Consider the following 23,896-nt stretch of genomic DNA (forward strand, 5'->3'; position numbering starts at 1 on the left):
CTTATATGACATTTAGGCCACATTATATGGCAACCAAATCAATAAATCATAACTAAGATTTTAAATCAATAAATTACTTTAAAAACTACAAAATAAATCTCACAAGTCTAAGAAATTACAAAATGTCTTATCCTTCACAAATCAACAAATTAAAAAGACTAAGAAATTACAAAAGGTTTAGAATAATTACAAACTAACAAATTAATCTAACAAGTCTAAGAAATTAAAAGGGCTACTAAATTATTACAAAATATTTAATCGTCCACAACTGTGACACAACTCCCATCCTCTTCATTAGGCTCCCTATCATCAAGAATTGTTTGAAAATCACAATTACCGGACATAGTTGAAGAACCTACAACAACAATGAATTAAAAAATGGAATAAACTTCATCAATTCGTAACAAGCAAATATAAAAATACAATTTTGGTTTTATAAATAAAAATTAGACAATTACTAACCGTTGATTTCACTCCATAACCAATTCTGAGCACACATCATTGCCTCTATAGTCTTGGGATGTAGCCTACTATGGTGTGGACTTAAAAGCCTCCCACTAGTGCTAAAGGCAGATTCTGAAGCAACAGTTGTGACAGGAATGGCTAAAATATCTCTTGCAATCCTTTGTAAAGTAGGATACTTGAGACCATTACTTTTCCACCATCCCAAAATATCAAAATCTTCACTTCTCTTCAACACTCCATCATTAATGAAATAATCAAATTCCATTCTAGCACTCCCATGTTTCTTTGAACTATTGTTCACAAACAAATCATAACATGACATTGACCCACTCAACCTAAACTTCATTTGAGCCGTAGGGCTTGAAGCACTACTTGCAAGAATATGATAACTTCCTTCATTATTTACAGGGGACTCATCTAGATCTCCATACTCATCAAGCAAATCATAACAAAGATTCTTTATTTTTTCAATCTCCAAATTTGAATTATCACCATAAATGTTAGGATAATAAAACTCCAATAACTTCATCTTATATCTTGGATCTAAGATAGCAGCAACAGCCATAACAACACTAACATTAGCCCAATAAGAATTAAATTTAGCAAGCATGCTTTCTGCCATTGTAGCTATCATCTCATTTGAATACAAACTCCATTCATTCAATGCAATTTTCAACTCACACACCAAAGTAAAATACATATTAGTTGTGGGGTACTTACGACCAGAAAAAAACTCAGTCACACTATGAAACAACTCCAACTTCCCACAAATATCTTTGGCTAACTCCCAATCATGATCATATGGCAAAGAAAAATAAGATGTTTCACGTTTAGCCAAACGCGGAAAAACATCTTTATAAATCAATGCAGTAAAAAGCATTAGGTAAGTTGAATTCCAACGAGTTTTACAATCTAAGACTAACTCTTTGGTGCATTGAACACGCAATTGACGTGCATTTTCTTCAAATTTTTGCCTCCTTTTTGGTGATCCAGTCCAATAAATCACACTATCACGAATCTTTTCAATACCATCACCAATAAGAGACAACCCATCTTGAACAATTAAATTGAAAATATGTGCAGCACATCTCATATGCAACATAGACCCACCCAACATAAGAGAACTAGTATCAAGCTTATTCAAGAGAAGTCTTATCATAGCATCATTAGTACTACAATTATCAACAGTTATTGTGGACAACTTCCTATCAACATTCCACTCTAAAAAACAATCAACAAGGACATCAGGAATGACATCTTTTGTGTGTGGAGAAGGAACATAAACAAACCTAAAAAAATAATAGTAATAATTATAACATAACTCAATAAACATTCTAAATGTAAAGTCTTTAACATTCAATTTATAGATAAAAAAATTACCTTAAAACCCGGCTTTGCAACGTCCAAGTATGATCAATAAAATGAGCGGTAATGACCATAAACCCTCTCTTTTTGTTACTTGAAGTCCACATATCAGTTGTAATTGCCATCCTACTTCCATTCTTGTCCGTCATCTTCAAAGCTTTCTGCCTCTCATTATCATAGATTTTAAGAATGTCACTCTTCAAAGTATTTCTTGTGACAAGTTTAAACAACGGTTGAAGAGAACTCACAAATTCTCTAAACCCAATGTGGTCAACTATTGAAAGAGGGTATTCATGTAGGATGACCATATGAGCAAGATTATTCCTCACTTTGCCTTGATCAAATTGATAAGCATTTAAACTTATAGTTCCATCCACCTTATTTTGTTGTTTAATTAACACTTGTTGTCGCATATCCCTTATATCTTTAAACTTCAACCGTGGACATCTTGCTAAATGATTACGTAAATGGGTTGTACCTTGGCTAGAATCACCTAAGTAAAGTTTGTTACAATGATGGCATTGGGCTTTAATTTTTCCATCAACTTTCTTCCTTGTAAAATGATCCCAAACATTTGAGGTAGTCTTTCTTTTTCTAGTTGTATCCAACTCCAAGTTCTCATTTGTAGGCTCTTGCTCTCGCTCTCCCTCTCCCTCTCCCTCTCCCCTTGCCCCTTCTTGTTCCTCTAACTCTAAGTCTTCTCCTAAGTCCACCGTTGGGGATTTTGGACTCCTAATTGGTTCAAAAGTTTAGGAGTTAGAATCACAACAAATATACTAAAATTTATTATTACACATACTCATTGATTAATACGCACAAATTCATAAATACACAAATTCACAAATTCTATCAACCCAAACATAATTAAACATGATTAACTACAAATTCCAAACGCTTACTCGTTGTTTAATGGGCATAAAGGTGATGGTGATCTAAACATTTTATCGAGTAACTAAACATTTTATTGTTTAATGGGCATAGGGCCGGGTAACTAAACATTTTATTGAGTGTTTTTTTTTTTTTAGAATAAAATGTTTCATTGAGTTGACCCAATATTTTATTGGCTTAATCTTTTGTTTGTTTGTTTGTTTGTTTGTTTTTTTTTTTTTTAAAGATATACATTGATTCATTGTAGATTAAAAACATACAAATAATTGAGTAAAGAATCTGTTGGAGTTGGATTTTACGATTTCAATTTCTAATTTTTTTTAAAATATATAGTTTAAAGAATCCATTGGGATGCCCTAGCCAACTTTAACGAAATAACTTTCATTTTTATCATGAGTCCACACTTTGTTTTTTCAAAAGTGTCCATTAAACTTCTTGCTTGCTTATCTCATATTCAACTAATAATCAACTAACTACACATTCAAATTCCTCTCTCTCTCTCTCTCTCTCTCTCTCTTTATATATATATATATAAGATTCAATATAAATCCTTGTGTTAAGGTTTGTTTGAGAGGCATGGTTCAATTTCTATATAGTATCATCTCTAAGAAATTCCTCCTAGAAGAAGAGTCCGTTGCTTGAACAGGTTTAGATAACCTAGGGTCTGTTTGGTTTGAGCAAAAAAAAGGTGTATTTTGTATTCATTTTCAATTTTTTGTGGGACCCACCACTAAAAAAACTTGTTTGGTTTTGTATTTGTATTTAGTTTTCATTTTTAGTATAAAAAAAAGTAGGATTTGAATACAAAAAGTTAATAGAATTTTTGGTGTTTTTATTTTCTTGAAATTGAATACAGTGATATTTTTGTAAAAAAAATCAAATCTGTGGGTTCCACTGTCACTAACTTGTCATATCAAAGAACTCTCTCTCTCTGTGTGTCTGTGTGTTGGTGGTTGTTATAAAAAAAAGTGAAGGGGAAGACAAAGAAAAAAATGATGCCAAACAAAAAAATAGATAAAAACAAAAAATGAGTACAAAATATGCATACAGAAAATGAAAATAAAAAATAAATACAACCCAACACAACCAAACAAGACCCTAGTTTCTCATAAATTATAAAAATAAAAATAAAACCCCCCTCTTATACGGTGCCGTATGGGCTTATTTCTCATTTCACCTTTAAAAAAAAAAAAATCACAAAATAAGCTTATGTTTTTTTGCGAACTTTGGTCGATCCACTCACACAAAACAGAGTGTCGGCGTCGACCTAAAGAAACCCAAGCCATCACCGCCATCCACGAGTAACCAGCGCCGCTGGAGCCCAAGGTCATCGTAGTCATCAAAATAAACAACACTTTTGGCTTCTGTTCTGTCTCTTCTTCGACCCAGAAATAACACTTTTACTTGTAAGTGTTTTTTTTTTATTGACTAATAATGTTGGTTCTTTACATTATTTCCAGTCTTGATTTTGTTTTGTTTTGTTTTCTAATGTTTGTTAATTTTTTTTTTTTGCTTTCGTAATTTTGTGATGCTTGCACATATGGGTTTGTTTGTGTGCGTTTCATTGGTACTATATTATAGTTTCAGACTCATTGAGTTTTCTATAAGCTTTTACTTGGAAGCGACTTTGCAGCTTTGTTTTTGGTAGCAATTTTTTATTTGATTGCTTATTTGTTAAAAATTTGGTTGAGGTGAAGTTTTAAAAAGCTGTATTTGTATCTGAATTATCTTTGGGTGATTGTAGTGGAAACTTGTCAATGAAGTAGCTATGTGCTTATTGAGCATTTATAGTATAGAGTTGATAAGATTATGATTTGTTTGAACTATGAACTACATTATGGTAAAGAATATTTATTGTTATTATTTTTATCTGAGAGTTTGATGTAATTCCCATCCAATCAATGATTCTATTGTGCTAGAAGTTAACTCTTCATCTATCAGAAAACAAGATACTTTGTAGCATGGCAAACCACTCATAAAACATTACAATGAGTGGAGTGGGAATGCTCCAAAAATCAACCAAAGACAATGTGGGAACGCTGCCCAAACCTGTATTTCAAAACGGGTTTTGCACACACTAGTCAAAATCGACTACATTCTAGGTCAAATATTAGCTAATGATTGAGATTCATTTTTTTAATTGGCATTTGAATTTGAATATAATAAGTGATAACACAAAAGTCTCACAATAGAATCATTTTTTGCGGGTAGAATCTTGCCTTCCCCTTGGTTTCAATTTCACTTATAATGATAAAGAAATAACATTGTCTCAAAATACATACAAAATTTGATTGAGATAGGGTGAGTTGTTCCTGTCACTAGATGAAAGCATTCTCCACTTCACCTTTTCCTATTGAATGCCATGTCATGACTTGGAGATTTATTGCTAGAAAGTGAGGACTTTATTATTTTTAGTAGAGATTTTTTAAATTCTTTTTAATCTTTTTATTTGCTGAAGTTCATTCGATGCTCATTATAATTGTGATTGGGTGTCCCTGTTTACCAGCCTAGTTGCATGAATCTATTGTAGACTGGGATATAAGTTTCTTGGTTATATAACCTTTATGTTTTCAAACCATGCTGTAGAGCAAAATTGACTATGGCTGTGTGAAACATGATAGCTTTTGTGTCTTTTTATTAATGGTCTCCTACAAACTTTGATGAGCAATATATAAATTATTACTCCAGATTTTTAAAGTTTGATAAGTTTCAATTTCTCTAGATTCTTATAAATGTCAATTTGTCTTCCTCTTACCCTTTTTTAAAATTTCATCATCACAGGTAGCTATTATTGTAATCGATTTTACAAATTCAAGATTTTGAGGATGTTGCCAATTGATCCAACAAAAAAGATATCTTTTACTCGTCACATTTGTGATGGAGATTTGGTTGTAGTCTATGAGAGGCATGATAACATGAAGGCTATTAAAGTATGTCAGGGCTCGGTACTCCAGAACCGATTTGGTGTATTTAAGCATTCGGACTGGATTGGGAAGCCTTTTGGATCCAAGGTGTTTAGCAACAAGAATGGTTTTGTTTACTTGTTGGCTCCAACTCCTGAATTGTGGACTCTAGTTCTAAGTCACAGGACTCAAATTCTTTATATCGCTGATATCAGCTTTGTGATAATGTACTTAGAAATTGTTCCTGGTTGTATGGTTCTGGAATCTGGGACTGGAAGTGGATCTTTAACTACATCACTTGCAAGGGCTGTTGCTCCTACAGGACATGTCTACACGTTTGATTTTCATGAACAAAGGGCTGCCTCAGCCAGGTAAGAAAGGAATATTTTCACTTGATCCACTTTGACTGTTTAATGTTTGTTTTTCTTGAAAGTAGGCACTATTTTGAACGAGAGTTGTAAAATAAGATATTAAATACTTATGATCAAAGCTGAATTGGTAGTTGAATATCTGAACTGCATATGTGATCTATTTTGACATGATTTAAAATTAGCTTGTCTATTGTGTTGACTGTTGAGAAGGAATTTTAATTTCTTAGGTTCTCAAGAAACTCAGTAAACCAATCTCAATTTATTTCTGAAAAGAAATTTTTTGGTTTCACCAATTATTTTTGGTATTATTCAAGGGTGCGCAATGGATTATGCCACTTGCATATGCCTTCATTTAAAAAAAAAAAAAAATGAAGAATTTATGTTTTGAGAGATGAAAATCTGCAGTAGCTGTAACTTATAGCGATAGGGAGGCATTATTTTTGTGTAGTAGTTGCCAGTGGCTCGAAGTGTAATTTCTCCTTGAGCTCAAGTTTCATTTTGTTACGAAATATTTATAAGATATACTGAAATGTTGATTTGATCTTTTGCCTTTTATAGAGAGGATTTTGAGAAGACAGGGCTAAGTAGTTTAGTCACTGTAGGAGTTAGAGACATTCAGGGTGAAGGATTTCCAGATGAATTTTCTGGGTTAGCAGATTCCGTCTTTCTGGACCTACCCCAACCTTGGTTGGCCATTCCTTCAGCCGGGAAAATGTTGAAGCCAGATGGGGTTTTGTGTTCCTTCTCCCCATGTATTGAGCAAGTACAACGAGCCTGTGATTCTCTTAGATCAAACTTTACGGGTATGCTTTTGTGTAGCCATTTCCTCTGTGTTTTCAGATTCAGGATTTTTTCCTGTTAAACGTATCTTTCTTATTTAAATTTTTTTCTCCTTTTGCTCTAGCTATATTTTTCTACTTGATTGTGATTCAGTCACTGATGGATGCTTGTATATGAATGTTCTGCTTGTGTGCCAGATATAAAGACATTTGAAATACTCCTTCGTACTTACGAAGTTCGAGAAGTGAAAATGGATTGCAGCCAGGGTGATGAAGCTAAGCCTGGGTCTATTCTTCCACGTAAGAGACCCCAGCGTGCTATTGAAGGAGGCAATGAGCAAGACAAATTGAGTTCTCAAACAGTCATGGCTAGGCCTTGCAGTGAGGCAAAAGGTCACACTGGCTATTTGACATTTGCGAGACTCAAATGCCTCTCATAATGCGGATAGTCTTCCATTTTGTAGGATAGTGAGGGTTCTTATTCTTGTATCTGGTTCAGGCTCAGTCCAGGTCTCATGTAAGGAATTCTTGTCATTCTAAAGTTTTGAATATTTTGATGGGTGATTCGTGGTTGCCTCGATTTTTTTTTGCTTTTGTTTTTCTTTTCAATTTCTTTTATATGGCATCTATTGGCCACCTTGTAAGTTCCTGTAGGAGCAAATGAGTGTTTTAGCAGCAGCTGTCAAGCCAATTCTTGGCGTTTGATATGCACTAATTATAGGGAAGATTACAATTGCCTCTAATATATTCATTTAAAAATCTCAACATTGTTGGGGTTAAGATAGCCTATAATGACCTCTCCTAGACCCCACAACAGTAGAACTTTGCGCACGACTTTTTTTTATTCCAACATTTTTCAATTCACCAGGGGAACCTTCCAACTCCAAAAGAAATCAACTTTCCCCTTATAACCCCACAAAATTGCTCCTACAGGCTCCCCAAACTGGTGGAACTTGGGAAGCTGTTCTTGATTAGATGCAACTGGTGGTACACGGTAAATAAATTTACTCAGGCTTCCAGCTCTCATCACTCAATGATCTATACTTGTGAGAGAAAATCATTAAATACTTTGAAATCCTCTTTCCTCTCACGTAATAATGGATCCCATTAAATGAGGGTGAGGTCGCCTTTTCATCGTTATAGAATCTATAGATTGTAATTCCTTGTCGGTTGTGAAATATCTTAGATTTGCTTGATGCTGAATCTTTAAAATATTAGTCCCAAATTGAAAGCCACATATGCCCATTTTTTGTCTCAGCAAATATCTTACACGAGACTAGATTCTGGCATGTCCTCCATTCATTCCATCACTAGCTAACAACCACCCAACACTAGCATCCAAGCCACTGACTATCAAGTCTGTGCTTGTGGTCACCAGATTTTCGTTAGGACTATACAATCATTCAAACATTGAAACATACCATTACATCTTCGCCAACACATCAACGAGACATAAAAGTACCCCACCGCGCATTGTTTGATCATTTATCCACAATTCATTTCCTCAAATTGCATTACAGTCTTGTTTTATATTTGTCTACTTATAGAAAAAGTCTTTGGTAGAACCTGTCTTTTAGTTCCAAAGCCGATGACTTCACGTGACAAGTCAGATAATCCATTTTCTATTACTGTTTAATCTTTATCATCCATAATGAGGTGATATAATCACTGTCATACTCATGTGTTTGTGTAATCCACATGTGATTTTTTTTTTCAAAAAAAATATTTATAGAAAAGAAAATTGTATCATTTTCATCTCCCTTAAAAAGTAAAACAACATTTTAAGTGTATTAGTATATTTTTAAATCTTCATTAAAAATTATGCTATTTCAGAAATATAATCCAATATAAATAAGGAGTAAGACAATATCACGATATTTATATAAAAGGATATTTGAATCTGGTACATTTTTGTTAGAAATATTAAGAGATTTCTAAAAAAAGAAAGTCAAAGGAAAATATCAAAGTGGTCATTATCAGTAATCAATAATTTCCATGCTTCCACTTCTATGAATCTTGTTTATTTTTGACTTAGTTTATAGGTGTATAATAAGAGTGGTGTAAATAGTAAAATTATGTGAAAATAATATGGGTAAATTACACAAATTGTTCTTGAAGTTTAGAGAAATGACATTTTGTTCCAAATCTTAAGGAAAAAAAAAACACTCATATTCCTTGAGATTTTAGAAGATCAACACATTAGTTATTCCGTTATAAAATAGTAAAAAAAAAATCCAAAATTAAAATAATTTCCTTAGACCAAATCCTAATTAGTTTAAACTACCCTCCAAATCCAAACGCGGTTGTTTTTGTCCCCCCCATGCAACGTTAAGACCTCTGTTCCTCTGTCCCATCTGTTCTTCAACTCCAAAAGATGCAGAGCAATCTGTTTTCTCTGTCTCTCTCAACCCCATTTCTCAAACCTCCAAATCCAAATCCTAAAGGACCTAAACCCAAGCTCTCACACCTCTCACACTCATTGTCTTCGACACAACTCAACCTTAATTCCACTCATGGACTCTCACAGCAAAGTCCTGTGTATGCATTTTCTTCATCATGCTTTTACATGCGAGCATGTGGTTCCTTTTCTGTTTCAAACCAAAGAAACAACAGTTTTAAGGTCAGAGCTGCTTTGGTGCCCGAGAACACGGGTGATACCGTGAAACCAAGTGGAGTGATTAAGACTTTGCGGCTAGGCTTTATGTTTGGAATTTGGTATATTTTGAATATCTACTTCAACATCTACAACAAGCAGGTTCATCATCTCTATCTTTATCTCCAATTTTCTTTTTCAAGCAAGATAAAACTTAATGGAAGCAATAGTACCCATTGATTGATGAGCTAAATTATTTTTCTGTTTGCCTCAGAAAACTTTAAAAAGAAAGAATTAAAATTTTGATTAGATACCTTCCTCTTTTTTTATTATTATTTTTATAACAAAAAGTCTACTAATTTTTTAGTATAGTTTGGAATCCAAACATATGAGTAGAACTTTTTACTTATGTCTCTTTACATGTGTTTGGCTGCTGGGAATTTCAAATTTTGAGAGTTACAGGTTTTTGAGAGTAAAGTATTGGTCGGTTATATTTTTACAATATCTAATGAGGATATAATTCTGTAACATTGCTACAAGATTGTCATAGTTGGTAATGTTTTAGGGCCTGTTTGGTTGCTTAGAATTTCTTATTTCGAGAGTTATAGATTCTTGAGAGTCAAAAATAGGTCAGTTATATTTTAAAGTATCTAATGGAAATACAATTCTGTAACATTGCTACTTATCCAAAAAAAAAAAAATGTAACATTGCTATAAGGTTGTCATATTTAGTGACTTTTGAGGCTTGTTCAGCTGTTGAAAATTTCAATTTTTGAGTTATTCTTGAGAGTAAAAAATTGGTTGGTTATATTTTACAATATCTAATGCAGATACAATTGTGTAACATTACTAGAAGATTGTTATTTGTGGTTAATCTCAAGAATGCTAGAATTTGAATGCCGCTGCTCATTTATTTATAGGTTCTAAAAGTCTATCCATTTCCTGCAACGGTTACAGCATTTCAGTTTGGCTTTGGGAGTTTGATGGTTGCTTTGATGTGGGCATCTAACTCTTATATCAGACCAAAGATTACTCCTCAACAGGTACTCTGTTATTGTGGTGAAATTGTTTTGTATATTTTTGCTTCTGTTTGATTATGGGTTTTATAAACATATTCACTTTCAGGTTGCAGTAATTTTTCCTTTGGCTGTGGCACACACGTTGGGGAACCTCTTGACCAACATTAGTCTGGGGAAAGTTGCTGTTTCATTCACTCACACAATCAAAGCTATGGAGCCCTTTTTCACTGTTGTACTCTCTGCCTTGTTTCTTGCTGAGGTGAGGGGTTCTGCCCCAATTTTTTTTTTCTTGTTTTCATTTGGAGATATTATTGGCTAACTGTATGGCTCTATGAATATGATATAATTTTGAGAAGTGAAAATGCGTTTAGACTCCTGTAATGGCTTACTACTAGTTCTAATGAGTTATACAGGAATTAAACTGAGTAGATATTTAGTTGAGATGCAATTCACAGGGTTTGCATGGATTAATATATTCAAAACAGTAAATAACTGACACACACACACACACACACACACACACACACAAAAACAAGTATATGTTCATGGAGTGAAGAACTCTGGGCCCAAGCAGTCCTCATTACCACAATATATATTACAATTTTAAAACCCAAAAATACAAATAAATTTGTCATGGAATTAGCCAAAACTAACAATACTAACAAGAAACATAAAGATATGGTTGTGTGCAATAATATTGGAGAGTAATTGATGTCACCTTTCCTTTTTATGCCTAGTCTTGAGATGTTTGCTAACTCTCTTTTAAACTCTTCTACAGTGGACCATTCAGTTTAGTCTATTGATTCTTGCTTTTGAGCAAATCGAAGTGCCAAAAGGTATAATCAATGAAAGACATTTCATATATATCAATAATTATCAGCAGCAAGAAAGGAAGAAATTGGACCTATCTCTAAGTCGTCTGCTTGAATCCTTTGGGAAATTCATTTATATATCAATGCAAGACCTTTGTAATTTCAAAAGTCAATTATCTGGGTGTTAAAAGTAAATTGTTCCTCTTAGTAATAACTTAAGTATAATGTTAGAAGTTATATGTTCCTCTTAGTAATAACTTTAGTAGAATTAGAAATGCTAGTGGATACTTTCATCATTACAGGAAGAGTAATATGGGCATCTAGAGTCCTTGAATAGCAAGAAACAAATTTGAGCCACATCGGTGGTCCTTCATTTGTCCTTTTATAGCTCCTTTATATAAATTGATAATTTTAAATAAAAACATGTATTCTTGAGCAATTGTCACTTAAGATGATTGATTGCAAGCCACCTTTTCCCCTAATTCTGTGATACATGTGCTTTCTGGAATTCATTATTCTTGTGACCATGGAGTTTTATACTAGTGCAGGTAGTCTATGAAAGTGCTTGACTAATGACTAACACATATTCATAACACATACCGCTCTCCAGTTAATCTATATATAAGATAATTTGATTTTTTTGACCATGCTGTGCGCACAGAGGCCTACTCTTTGGGTAGTTTCTTCCCTTGTACCAATTGTAGGTGGAGTGGCATTGGCATCTTTCACTGAGGCCTCTTTTAATTGGTAAGAGAACAAGCTCCAGTTGTTTCATTAAGGAGTATGCAAACACAATTTTCTTTTTCATAGAGGTTTCTTCTCATAGAACTCCATATGGATTCTGGTAATAGATAAAACAATTACGTTTTTTGAAATATTTAGGCCTGGTACTGACATGTCACCCTCCCTTTCGAAACAGGACTGGCTTTTATAGTGCAATGGCTTCTAATCTGACAAATCAATCCCGTAATGTATTCAGCAAAAAGCTAATGTTTAAAAAGGAGGTACAAAACCCAGATGCAAGTCATATATATTCATGCCTTTGAATTCCTATAGGTTCACAAGTAACTGTATTAGTAGAAATGGAAGCATTAGTTCACTTATCGCACAATTATTTGGTTAAATCTGTAATGTCAAGGAGAGTTATTGTAGATCATATATTCTAATTTTTCTAACCACGTTTTATTCATAAAACAGGAATCTTTGGACAATATCAGTCTCTTCTCAGTGTTAACCATTATTTCTTTTATCCTGTTGGTTCCTGTGGCTATTTTCTTGGAAGGTGCTAAGTATCCTACATACCTGCAATCTAATGTAAGTAGTACATATAAATAGTGAGATTATACTAACTTTACTATAATCAATCAATACAATAAAAGAAGAGACCATCCTGTATCAAACAGTTTTCTTTTCTCCTTGTTCTAGGCAAATCAAGGTTTGAATGTTAGAGAACTATGTGTGAGATCGATTTTGGCTGGGTTCTGCTTGCATGGTTACCAGCAGGTGAGGTCTATGATTATTTGTGCCCAGTGTCTGCTTACATAGTATACAGCATATGATAAATGTGCATAGTGCTCTCTCCTTTTCTTTTTTTCTTTTTTTCTTTCCATTTGTGCTTTGCTTGATTGTTGATTTCCTGTTATGTTAATCATATTCTACTATGGTAGAATTCACTCATGGTTCTGCTAGTGTGTGATTACAAATTCAAATGCCAAAGCTCAAGATTTTCTGAGCATGAATTCTACAAAACTATTCATTTTATAGAGATTTAGCATGATAGCAATTATTCAAAAAGCTGTGAAAAACTCAAATCACACTTCTTGAAAACTTGAGACTGCTCCAAAAGCCTGTAGCTATTCCAGTGATTTTTCAATAGAAACATCAGAACTTAAGTATTTAGTAGTGGCAGAAAATTGATAAATACTGCTCATATCTAAACAATTTTCTTTTATTGAACTAATCCCTATCATTGGTGACATGTTGCACATATAAATTTTCAAATGGTACTACAATTTTTTTTCTCTTCTAATCATAATTCACTGGTCAATTGCTATAAGTTCTCCCTGACTACTATTTATCTTTCTCATCGTAGAGTTATTTTTTCAATGAGCTCTCCAAATGGGGGCTTAAGCTTCCTTTGTTCTAAGAGCTTGTAAACCTTAATCTACTTTCAATGGTTGATCATTAAAAGAAATCATACGTATTCATTTGTGAAAGTGTGTTTCTAGAAGTAACTCAACCATACATTTGTAATTAAGATTTTAGAATAATTTGCAATTTTTTTAGAATTACATTCTGAACCCAAATGATGCTACTTCCTTAGAGAACAAATTTGTGTCATGGCTACCATGCATGTATTTGGACCCTTTTCTCCAAACCTTTCCCATGAAATTTCTGAGAATCTAAATAATTTATACTTAAAAAATTAACATCTTAGTTGTTTCTGCTCTTGATTAGAAAGCTCATATCAAGATGAACATACACATTCCAAAAATATAGTTGTTGGAAGGGAAAGATAAATAGAGAGTCGAAGTTTCACACGTGTTAAATTTATTCAAAGTTCAACAGAGATCTATAGTTAAGAGGACTTAGCCCTCAAGATTATTATTTCCTTATTTCAGGGAGGTTGAGCATGTCACACTCTAGCACTAGATTTCATGCTGGCAAAAGACTATTCAAAGTCTGCCATTCAAGTATCCAAGAGCCATCCTTGCTATGGTAGCAAGGATGGCTCTTGGAACCACTGTTTTTCACATTTTTGTTGATAGGAAAATTTCTCGGAAAAAGGATTTTCTCCATTTCAAATAGATCAATTTCATAGTTCATATTAAATATTACAAAGTTAAAGGTTTATCTAGTGCCACGTCATTGAAAATTTTAAATGATGTGACACCGATCTAGCAAATAAAATCTTAGACGTGAAATAAGTCTTCAGCAATGGTCCATTAGGCATAATCATCTGAGCTAATCCTTATAATTTATAAATGGTTCAGTTTAACGGATAGACATTTGGAGCTCATTTTTTTATTCTTAGGACCCAGCCTCCTCCTGCCAATGTTCTGTTCTAGCATATGGAATATGTTCTGAATTAAATGAGTTCCAAGAACTAATTAAAAAAATAAAAAGAAAATAAATTTTGTTGAGAATTTTATCAGAATATATTTTCTTTAGCACCATATGAAAATATTGTTTCCACTTTATGAAGAACAATAGCCAACTTTGATACAATATTACTGTTTATCGATTCTACTAATTTTTGTCTGGCAGGTCTCCTATATGATATTAGACATGGTATCACCGATCACCCATGCAGTGGGAAATTGTGTGAAGCGTGTGGCGGTCATAGTCTCCTCAATTATCTTCTTCCAAACCCGTGTCTCACCAATAAATTCCCTTGGTAAATGCCCATTACCAATTGGTAACGGATGAAAGATTGTTGTTTTATAATGAGCTTATACATATATTTGAAGTTTCTCTTTCTTCTATCTATGATCTATCCTACTTCTTTTACATGCAAGTTGCTTGCTTTTGCTGCAGGAACTGCCTTGGCTCTTGCTGGAGTCTTCTTGTATTCAAGAGCAAAACGGATAAAGCCAAAGCCAAAGGCTGCTTGAGTTTATACAGAAGATAGCAACTTTAACCATTTCAAAGAAAATTTCCATATGTTAATTGTGAATATTATTTTTGTGCCAATCATATTGCTTGATTTCTAACACAGGGTCTTCCTTGAAAGAAAAGAGAAGAAGCTTCTCCACATCTCATGCATAAAGTGAATCAACATCATTCTCATTGTTAATTTTGAATGATGTTTGTCTGGAAAGCATACAACTCTATTTCAAGACTCTTGAACCCCAACTTAGAAGCTAGGATCAGCCCAGCACTCAGCAACGACGCTGGAAGAAGTCCCAATCAATCTAGAGAATCAGCAAATCCAGTTATCCAGAGAGTCTCTAAATATACCACCTGCTCCTGCTTTCCCAGGACTTCCCCAAAAAGCCCCATCAGTGTAAGCTTAACACAGCCCTTAACTAGGTCTCTGGCACCTACCTTCAAAGTTTGTTTAATTTTGAGCACAAATTCTGGGAACACCCATCCTATTCCAAAAGGATTTAGTAAATCTACAGTCCTTGAGAATGTGAATAATGGATTCATTACCTAGTTGCAAACAGAACAAGTACTTAATGCCTTTCTTGGAAAGGACCTATCTGACTGGGACACTATCCAGCACACACAGCCACAGTAAAATCAAAGTTCTGCTACTTCAGTTCAAACTTACTTAAACAATACTACTATATATTACGCATCTGTTCGACACACAACAATACAACAACTGAACAAAGTCTACAACTCTTCCTCTCTTTTAAAAAGGTCTACAACTCAAACTTAAATTTTACAGTCAAATGACAGAATAAAAGTATGGAAATTACCTCATTTGTCAAGCAGCAAAATATTGTATAGTGAAGGATCATTGTGGTTCTGATAGAACTGAAGGCAATAATGGAGTAGCAGCAAAAACAGGCACTTTGGTTATCAACTCCAGCTCTTGCGTTTAGTAAAGGTGGATTTGAGAAGAAATACTCTAGGTCTGATTCAACATTCACAGCACCCTCAAAGACCTTAACCACCATGCTGCAACCCTCATTTTGCAAACACCATGCTGCAACCCTCATCATATTAACAACTTCTTCTCCATGCAATTGCATATCTTCACTGTACTTATCAACCAAATCCAATAATTGGTCCTCCTCAATATTTTTCTTGAATAGATCAAGTAAATGCATTGCTTCCTCTGGTTGAGAGCGATCAAGGTTTCTCCTTGCACACAATATCTCTAAAAGTACTATTCCAAAGTTATATACATCCACGTTTTCTGTGATTACTGAACTTAACCATTCTGGAGCCATATAGCCAGGAGTCCCTCTCATAGTTGTTACAACTTGGCTTTGGTCACAATCAACTAGTCTAGACAATCCAAAATTAGAGACTTTTTGCATTAAAATCCTCATCTAAGAGGATGTTATGGGGTTTTATATCCAAGTGAACTATCTTCTGCCTACATTTCTCATGTAAATAAGTTAGCCCCCGTGCTATGTCAATAATGATCTTCTTTCTATGTTTCCAATCAAGCAGCATCTCTAAATTCTTGTGAAATATCCATTTATCTAAAGACCCATTAGACATGTATTCATAAACAAAAAGCCTATGGAATTTCTCAGCATAAAATCCAATCAATCTTACCAAGCTGAAATGATGAGTGCTACCAATTGTCTCAACCTCAGCTAAAAATGATTTTTTGATTTGACTGAAACTATCAAGACTCTTCACTGCAACCTTAGTGCCATCAATTAGAGTCCCTTCAAAAACTGTGCCAAATCCTCCCCCACCAAGCTTCTTATTGAGATTTTCTGTTATGGTTTGCAAATCATCATAAGAATATCTTGTGGGCATTCTTGGTACGTGATCCAAATGATACTCCTCGTCTTCATCAGCATCTTCCTTGTTCCGAATTCAAAAAACAAAGTTTCCAATTAGAAACAAAACAAGCAAAGATCCAAGGCTGGATCCCATTGTTTTTCCAAGAGAATGTTTATTCTTTACATGGTTTACTGCACTTGGGACATTCTGCACCTTAATGTATACTTTATGGTTGGTATTTTCTATGGCAGTGGCACTAAGTGAAAAAATTTCAGATTGTAAATAGCAATACCCACTAGGATAATATATAGCAGCTTTGCACGAACAGTTTTCTAAGCATGCCTTTGTACAAGTCCTTAAACTTATATTTTGGTAGTTAGGATTTATTTCTGAGGTGGATGCAGTGGCGAAGCTAGGATTTTAGTCTAGAGGGGGCAAAATCAAAAGACGATATTAAAAGTGAAATTTATCTAAAAAACATTAATCAACAATAATAAAAAAAATAAATAAGCAATTGTAAGCAAATATGAATATATTTCATATTATTAAAATAAATAAACAAAAACAACCAGTTTATAGCTACTAAAAAATTTACAAACTGATGGAGTAAAAATATGATTAGTGTTACTGAAAAAATATAATGAATAAATGTTTGAAATTATTTTTTGTGATTGGTGACATGCCAATTTGTAAGACATAAGTAGTAAAATTTGTAATATTCCTAGCATCATTCAAAGATAAAATGCTGTGAAAAATATCATAAATAATAAAAATGGTGTAAATAATGATATAAAATAAAAAATAAAAAAATAGTGAAATAGGGTGGTTTGGTCACTTTCAAGTTTCAACAAGTAGAAGTTTTTTTAATTTTTTTTCCCCTCCATGTGACTATTAATACAAAAAAAAAAAATTAGGAGTCAGGGGGGCAGGTGCCCCCCTCGCCCCCCTCTGGCTCCGCCAGTGGGTGGATGTATCTAAAAGGGAAAAGTATGTGATGTTCTGGATCTCTAAAAGAATGTGATTTTGGAAGCTTCACAAGACAAGGGAATAACAAGGGAGCATCCACGGTCAGGCTGCCTGCCTTCGATTCGTTGAAAGTAGCTTGTCCCATATATGGGACCAGGACAACTACACATGCCATTTGTACAAATACCATAACTGCCGCAAAACGTAAGGTAAGCACATAAATCAGTAATTTGGAAAAGATCGTCCACTTCTTTCCAATCCTGATCATAAACTCTCGTGTGTCCGTCAGTCTCTAATCTCATGTACTGCATTGATAAGGACGATGAAGGAATGGATAATTTATCAAATGGGGAATTTGGCCCAGACTGAACACTAAAGAAACTTAAGCTTTGACTAACAAATTGAAAATAACTGATAATGTTTAGATACGTTGGCCGATTATACCAATAGCATAGGGGAGGATTAGAATAGGTATAAGCAAACAACCCTCTAGTGGTAATAGAGAGCGAAAACATTAATCCTCCTTCAATTGTGAGTTGCTGTCCTGGCACCAACTTTTGCCCATAAAACAACGTGTCAGTTGGCCAAGATGGGTGATCAAAAGACTGCCATATTGTAGCATTATTTTCATCCAACAGCATGAGGTTGCACTTGTCGGTTAAGCTTATGGCAGCCACAGATTTGTTGCTGATGTTTGTGGACCAAGCAACCGTTCCATCAGCATCTTGTAACACCAAACCTCTTTCTGAATTGAGCTTCAAAGTCGCATTAATGCTAACAGGATTCTTTGAGTTGGCAGACCATAGAACTTGTGGATCATCATTGAGAAGGAACGTGGCCAAGCGAGAACTGGTGCACGTTTGATTACAGAAGAAGCCACAAAAACAAGCGTGTCCATAGCCTGGATCACCGGAGGATCTACTGGCAAGTATAATTACTGCATCAGTTTTCAGTAAATCGCCAACAGGCTCTCTGTTGGACCATGAAGTAGTAGAAGAGTTTACAGTCAGATAGCCGTTGGCCAGAACTATGATGGAAAAAAGAACAAGATACAGAAGAACAGTACAGCAAGCCCAACCCATTGTATGTTACAACACGTATACAGTGCTAGAAGAAAGAAAGGCAAAGCCGACTCTGCCTCTGGACAAGGAAAATGGGATGGACATATGACTAGCTAGCATATAAAGTTTTGAATTCAAAACTTGACGACAATAAATAATGTAATTTCATAGATCCTTCACTGGTTGAACGGTTGACCTGCAAAATCAACCTCAGTCCACAAACAGCAGCCAGCAGAAGCATATCCGGTTGAGCTACAAAATCAACTGTAGTCCACAAGCTATCTCCTTGATTAGTTCAAAATTGCTGAATAAACGGAGTCCTATTGCTGCATAAAACTACAGATTAATATGACGACAACTGTGATCTCAGAAATAAAAATTGAGAATACATTAGGTCCGGCGCTGGTGTAAAACAGCTCTTTTACGCCACCAATAATAATGTGCCACGTCAGCTAATAATTTTAAACTTAATACACCTTATTACCCACGATTATAACCCATAAAATATCCCAAAACTCAAGTGTATCTGATCCCTCTCATCTCTGTAGCTCTCTCCCTCTCTCTCCAAAACCCAGGGCCGATCTGCCAGAGCTTCTTTAACCAAAGCATTTAAGCTTTATATTTCAGATTCTGACATATCATTTGTGAGCACTGGAAGGCCAAGCACAGATTGCATGTTTCCTTCTTTTTTTGACAATATAGAATCCGGATTGAGCCAGCAAACACAATCAACAAAACCCCCTAATCATTCTGTGCATCTAGCAACAAAAACCCCAACAACCCAACCAACAAAAAACCCAGCAAATCCAACAAATTTTAGCAAAAAAGAAGAAGAAGAAACGAAGCCCCAAATAATGAAACAAAACATAAAACAGCCCCACCCACCCACAAACACACACACACACACACACACACACACACTCATTCATCACTTATTATTGGAGGACTGTTTATTGTTAAAATCACTCATCTTCTTCTTCTCCTTCTTGGTCGCAGATCTGGTAAGTTGGTGACGATGGTAGTGAATGAGAGGCCGATGAAGAGGATGAAACAACTAAATTTGAGCTCTAATTTCATACTTCGAATGAATTTTTTCTTATGTAATTTTATAAAAATAAAAATTAACTATATCAATTCCTTTTACATAAATTGTGCACAGCATATAAATAGCTTTCTTTTAGTAAAAAAACGAACATAAATAACGAATACATGAAAATAAAAGCATTTTCCCCTATTAATACTCTTTTTAGTTACATAGCACAAAGTAAGTTATTACATGCCATTTGAAAGGAGTTATGAAATAAGTATTAGTTAGCTTAATTGGTTAAAGAGTTGTGAAATATCGCCCCGTTTGTTTTGCTGGAAAACTTTCTGTAAAGATAGTTTTTCACATTTTCCAGTGTTTGGTAGTACAAAAAAAAACTGGTCAACGGAAAACTATCTTTAATCAATGGAAAATCCTAATAAAAATAAGGCTTGTTTTTTATAATTTGTTTTCCAAAATTTTTTTTTGGAAAACAATTTCTATCTCACAGTACGCTCTCTCACTATCACTCTTTCTCTTTTCCCTTTTCTTTTTCTTTCCTCACACCGTCACTATCACTCACTTTGGTCTCTCCTCTTCCATAGATCTCTCTCCCTCACTCTCTCTCCATATTTCTCTTCCTCTTTATAACACAGTTCTTTGAGTAGATTTTTTTTTCCTTATTGCTCAGTAATTATTTCATTCCTCTCTACCAACTTACAAAAGAGAACATATTTGCAGTGGTAATTATTCATTCATCTCTACCAAAATCTCAATTCTTTACTTTGAATTTCAAACTTGATTTTATTTTTTCTCTAATAAACATTTGGTTTGATGTATTCCATGTATAAGTTTTTTTTTTTTTTTTGCACATAAAAGTGCTAAAAAATATATATAAAAAATAAAAAAGAAGAATGAATGAATGAATAAAGTAAAAGACGAAAATTTTAAACATAGTGCCTATATGGCTCTAAATTACTTTTACATAGCATAATCTTTTTTGTTGATAGATACATTATGCATATATTATATAGTAATGATATATTATGTAGATACATTATATAAATACATAATTTTGAGTAATATTAAAGACTTCTGGTTGACTGTAGTAGATAATTAGTGTACTAGCAAAAAGAGTAGACAATGAAAAGTTATTGTTATTTTGTATTTATTAAAGATGTATTCTCCTATCAATTTTATGTATATAGACAAATGGTTAATATATATAAATGTGTGTGTGTGTGTGGACATTCCTGTCCATATATATAAGTAAAATGAGTGGTAGAGATCATGAAAATTTGATAACTAATTTTTATTGTATCTATTGTCAAAATTTTAGTATGAAAACCAAATTCATCCTTGGTTTTTTTTTTTAATATTGATTATATTAGTTAGTTTACATAATACACATGTTTTAAATTACACAAGAAATATAAAAAATAAAAATAAAAATTTGCATACCAAACACCAGAAAATATTCTCAAGCTCATTTTCAAGGTTGTTACTAAACACTGAAAAATGATATAGTTTTCTAGAAAATGCTTTTTGAAAAATGAACAATTTTCCAGAAAATGTTGATGCTAAAACAAACAGAGCGTAAGTACCAGTCTACTTACTAAAAAATATCTTATCGATGCTTTCGCCTAATTATAAGGAGAAATCATCATAAAAGGAAGACCATAGATTTCAATCGTTATAATATCTATTAAAAAAAAACTAAGTAAGAAAATGTAAATTGTTAAGATTAATATAATTAAAAATATTAATTATTTGGACTTGTAAGGTCTCAGTTTTTGTACCTAAGCCCAAAATAAAAAAGGGAGTAGGCCTAAAGAGTCCAATACAATGAATTTGTAGAGAATATGTTAGAAAATTAAGTTCTAATGAGATTAGACAGTGATCATAGCGAGAAAAAATAACAATAGAATAAAGATGAACTGATTTTATCTAAATAAAATCGTTCTTGGACACAATCCGAGGAGGTTGATTCTTATATCTAATTTTTTTGGGATTGATTACAAGTATTATTCTTCACTTTACAGTGTTTTTCTCTTTCTTTTTCTCCGATCCCCTTTTCTTCATGGTCTTCTCCCTCTTTTATCCTATCTTCCTTCTTTTATATCTACCCTCCACGTGTAGATTAGATTGTTGGTCTTTATCTTTATTCCATTAGCACTTTCCTAAAGCCTTAGGGAGTAGCTGTAAGGATGAAAACTACTGTTTAGATATCACTTCCTCATTAATGCAGCTAGAAAGTTAGTTACAGAGCATTCAATGCGGTGGTAGCAATTTTCTCTTAGATATTTCATAACTTTCTTTTGTCTTGTGTTCTCGTGATGTATATCCTTATCAATAGAATCTCCTAGATGGTCGTCCGTACCTTCTGCCTTCTGCTTCGTTCAGCCAAAGAGACATCTCTCCTCGGACCCCCTTTTTGGATCATTATAACTAGACCCCTTTCTTTATTCATCAACGCCGACTTCCATGACAGTGTTTACCTGTCCTCGAACAATTAGGTGTCCTTTGACCGAGCCCCCGACCTAATATATACTACTGGGCCAATTTGAACACTCATATATTTTTATATTCTTGATTGCATGTATTATTAAAATTGATTTTGTCTTGTAATGATTTTTGTTTCAATTGTTTCTAAAACAACTAAATGCAAAATAGAATTTTATATTCTAAATAATTTTTTTATTAAACTATTCCTTATATAAATTTTATAAAATAACCACCTAAATTTATTCTTTTTTATAAATACTTAATGCATAATCTATAGATAATTAATACATGGAATAAATACATCTATCCCATTAACGCAAGGTAATCAATTAATACTTCGACATAAATACAAAATGTTGGTGAGATGGAAGGCTAAATAAAGAAAATTCTCTTTTGTTCTTAAAGAATGCACTTCTTGTCCTAACCTTAGACCATGATACCAAAGCTTATATATATTATTCAACCAATGAAAAGCATTTGAAAGGTAGTGATTCTATTTTTAGAAATAATTTTCTTGGGATAAACCATTAGTAGCTATGGTAATTTTTGCCTTAATTACATTTTTTTTGGACAAGTAATGAGGATGTTCATACATTTTCAAAATCTAACTATTTTTTCGAGTGTATGCAGTTTTCCCATTTCACACGCACCAAATTATTACAAGGAGGAAAAGTTTTTCCTATTCTCTTAGTGGTGGTTTGAATTTGATTATGATGGGATGGTAATTTGCTTAAAACATTTTGCACTTGTTATGTGTTTGCATGTTAGGGACAATAGTTAGGTGAACACGAGTTCAAGATGAAAATTCTTCCTTTCTTGACTTTTCTTTTGCCATGGTTTTCAATATTTTCAACTAGTTAGGTGAGTTATTTTAAGAAAGCTCTCCTTTGTATTTTATATATAGCTTTCTACAGTAAGCATGAAAGTGCAAGGAAAAGAAAGTGAAGCAAGTGCATGTATATGGAAATACGACGGAAAGAGTGAAATAGTAAAAAGTGTGTGTGCAGCAAATCATGTGCAATGTTTTTATGTATTAATCAAATTGTTCTTTTTTTTTTTTTTTTGAGAAACAAATTGTTCTTTTATTGAACTCCTTTGTGCATTCTATTTTAATGTTGTGAGATTAGTTATAAAGTATTTGATAAGATACTTTCATGAGTTTCATCCTAAGTATTATTTATTATTCTGACAAAATTTTTACACCAAAAAACTTTGTTTATATATATATATATATATAAATAACACCATAGATTTTCAAGCTTCCACAAAATTTTGCAAAATCTCCAATGGACTTGGCTTCAATTTTTTGTTTCCCTTTGTTATGGGCAGATCAGGCATGTCTACCACTACATTCTCCACAAACACCATTGGATTCGATTAATTCTTCTTTTGCAACACCTTTTGTGCTCGGCATTATTTCGCCTAGAGGGTTGTCGTTGAGCCAAACTGGTTAAATGGGTCTAGTGTAAGTACTGGTGAGTATGGGCAAGGATCAGGTGGGTTATTCTAATGGAGTGGGCTTTCTCTTTTTGGGCTGACCATGGCAAAAATATAGAGCCAGGTATTTGGATCCAGTCCTTTTATAGGGATCACATGCAGCCCCAGGTTCAATAAAGTGGACCTGGATTAGAGTGTGGAAATTGTTTAAGGAGCTTGATAAAATGTGTCACTAAAAATGTAAATTACATCATTTAAGTTTGGGATAATTTTAATTTTGATCATTACCGTAT

General features: G+C 33.6%; 2 protein-coding genes and 1 pseudogene across 4 annotated transcripts; 2 read left to right on the forward strand and 1 right to left on the reverse strand.

Annotated features, from left to right (window-relative positions):
• The first annotated feature begins 3,905 nt into the window (after positions 1-3,905).
• Positions 3,906-7,348, forward strand: LOC142641187 (uncharacterized). Of its 2 annotated transcripts, none has more exons than XM_075815593.1 (4): positions 3,906-4,124; positions 5,500-5,992; positions 6,551-6,795; positions 6,970-7,348. In XM_075815593.1, the coding sequence occupies exons 2-4, from the start codon at positions 5,544-5,546 to the stop codon at positions 7,209-7,211; spliced, it is 936 nt and encodes a 311-aa protein (XP_075671708.1). In that variant the 5' UTR covers positions 3,906-4,124; positions 5,500-5,543; the 3' UTR covers positions 7,212-7,348. The 2 variants fall into 2 exon arrangements, with proteins under 2 accessions (XP_075671708.1, XP_075671715.1); XM_075815600.1 differs by lacking the exon at positions 3,906-4,124 and adding an exon at positions 4,940-5,019.
• A 1,671-nt stretch (positions 7,349-9,019) lies between these two features.
• Positions 9,020-14,949, forward strand: LOC142606577 (phosphoenolpyruvate/phosphate translocator 2, chloroplastic-like). 2 transcript variants are annotated; one of them, XM_075777895.1, is made up of 10 exons: positions 9,020-9,526; positions 10,285-10,407; positions 10,490-10,642; positions 11,857-11,942; positions 12,115-12,199; positions 12,393-12,509; positions 12,621-12,698; positions 14,463-14,592; positions 14,733-14,822; positions 14,912-14,949. In XM_075777895.1, exons 1-9 carry the CDS (start codon positions 9,146-9,148, stop codon positions 14,807-14,809), a joined length of 1,230 nt encoding a protein of 409 aa, XP_075634010.1. In that variant the 5' UTR covers positions 9,020-9,145; the 3' UTR covers positions 14,810-14,822; positions 14,912-14,949. The 2 variants fall into 2 exon arrangements, with proteins under 2 accessions (XP_075634010.1, XP_075634007.1); XM_075777892.1 differs by having other exon boundaries at positions 9,021-9,526; positions 14,733-14,949.
• Positions 14,950-15,660: 711 nt separating this feature from the next.
• LOC142622688 (G-type lectin S-receptor-like serine/threonine-protein kinase SD2-5) lies at positions 15,661-19,528 on the reverse strand (annotated as a pseudogene).
• Positions 19,529-23,896: the final 4,368 nt, after the last annotated feature.

Source organism: Castanea sativa, chromosome 1, assembly GCF_040712315.1.
Source record: "Castanea sativa cultivar Marrone di Chiusa Pesio chromosome 1, ASM4071231v1".
In the NCBI taxonomy this organism is placed as follows: domain Eukaryota; kingdom Viridiplantae; phylum Streptophyta; class Magnoliopsida; order Fagales; family Fagaceae; genus Castanea; species Castanea sativa.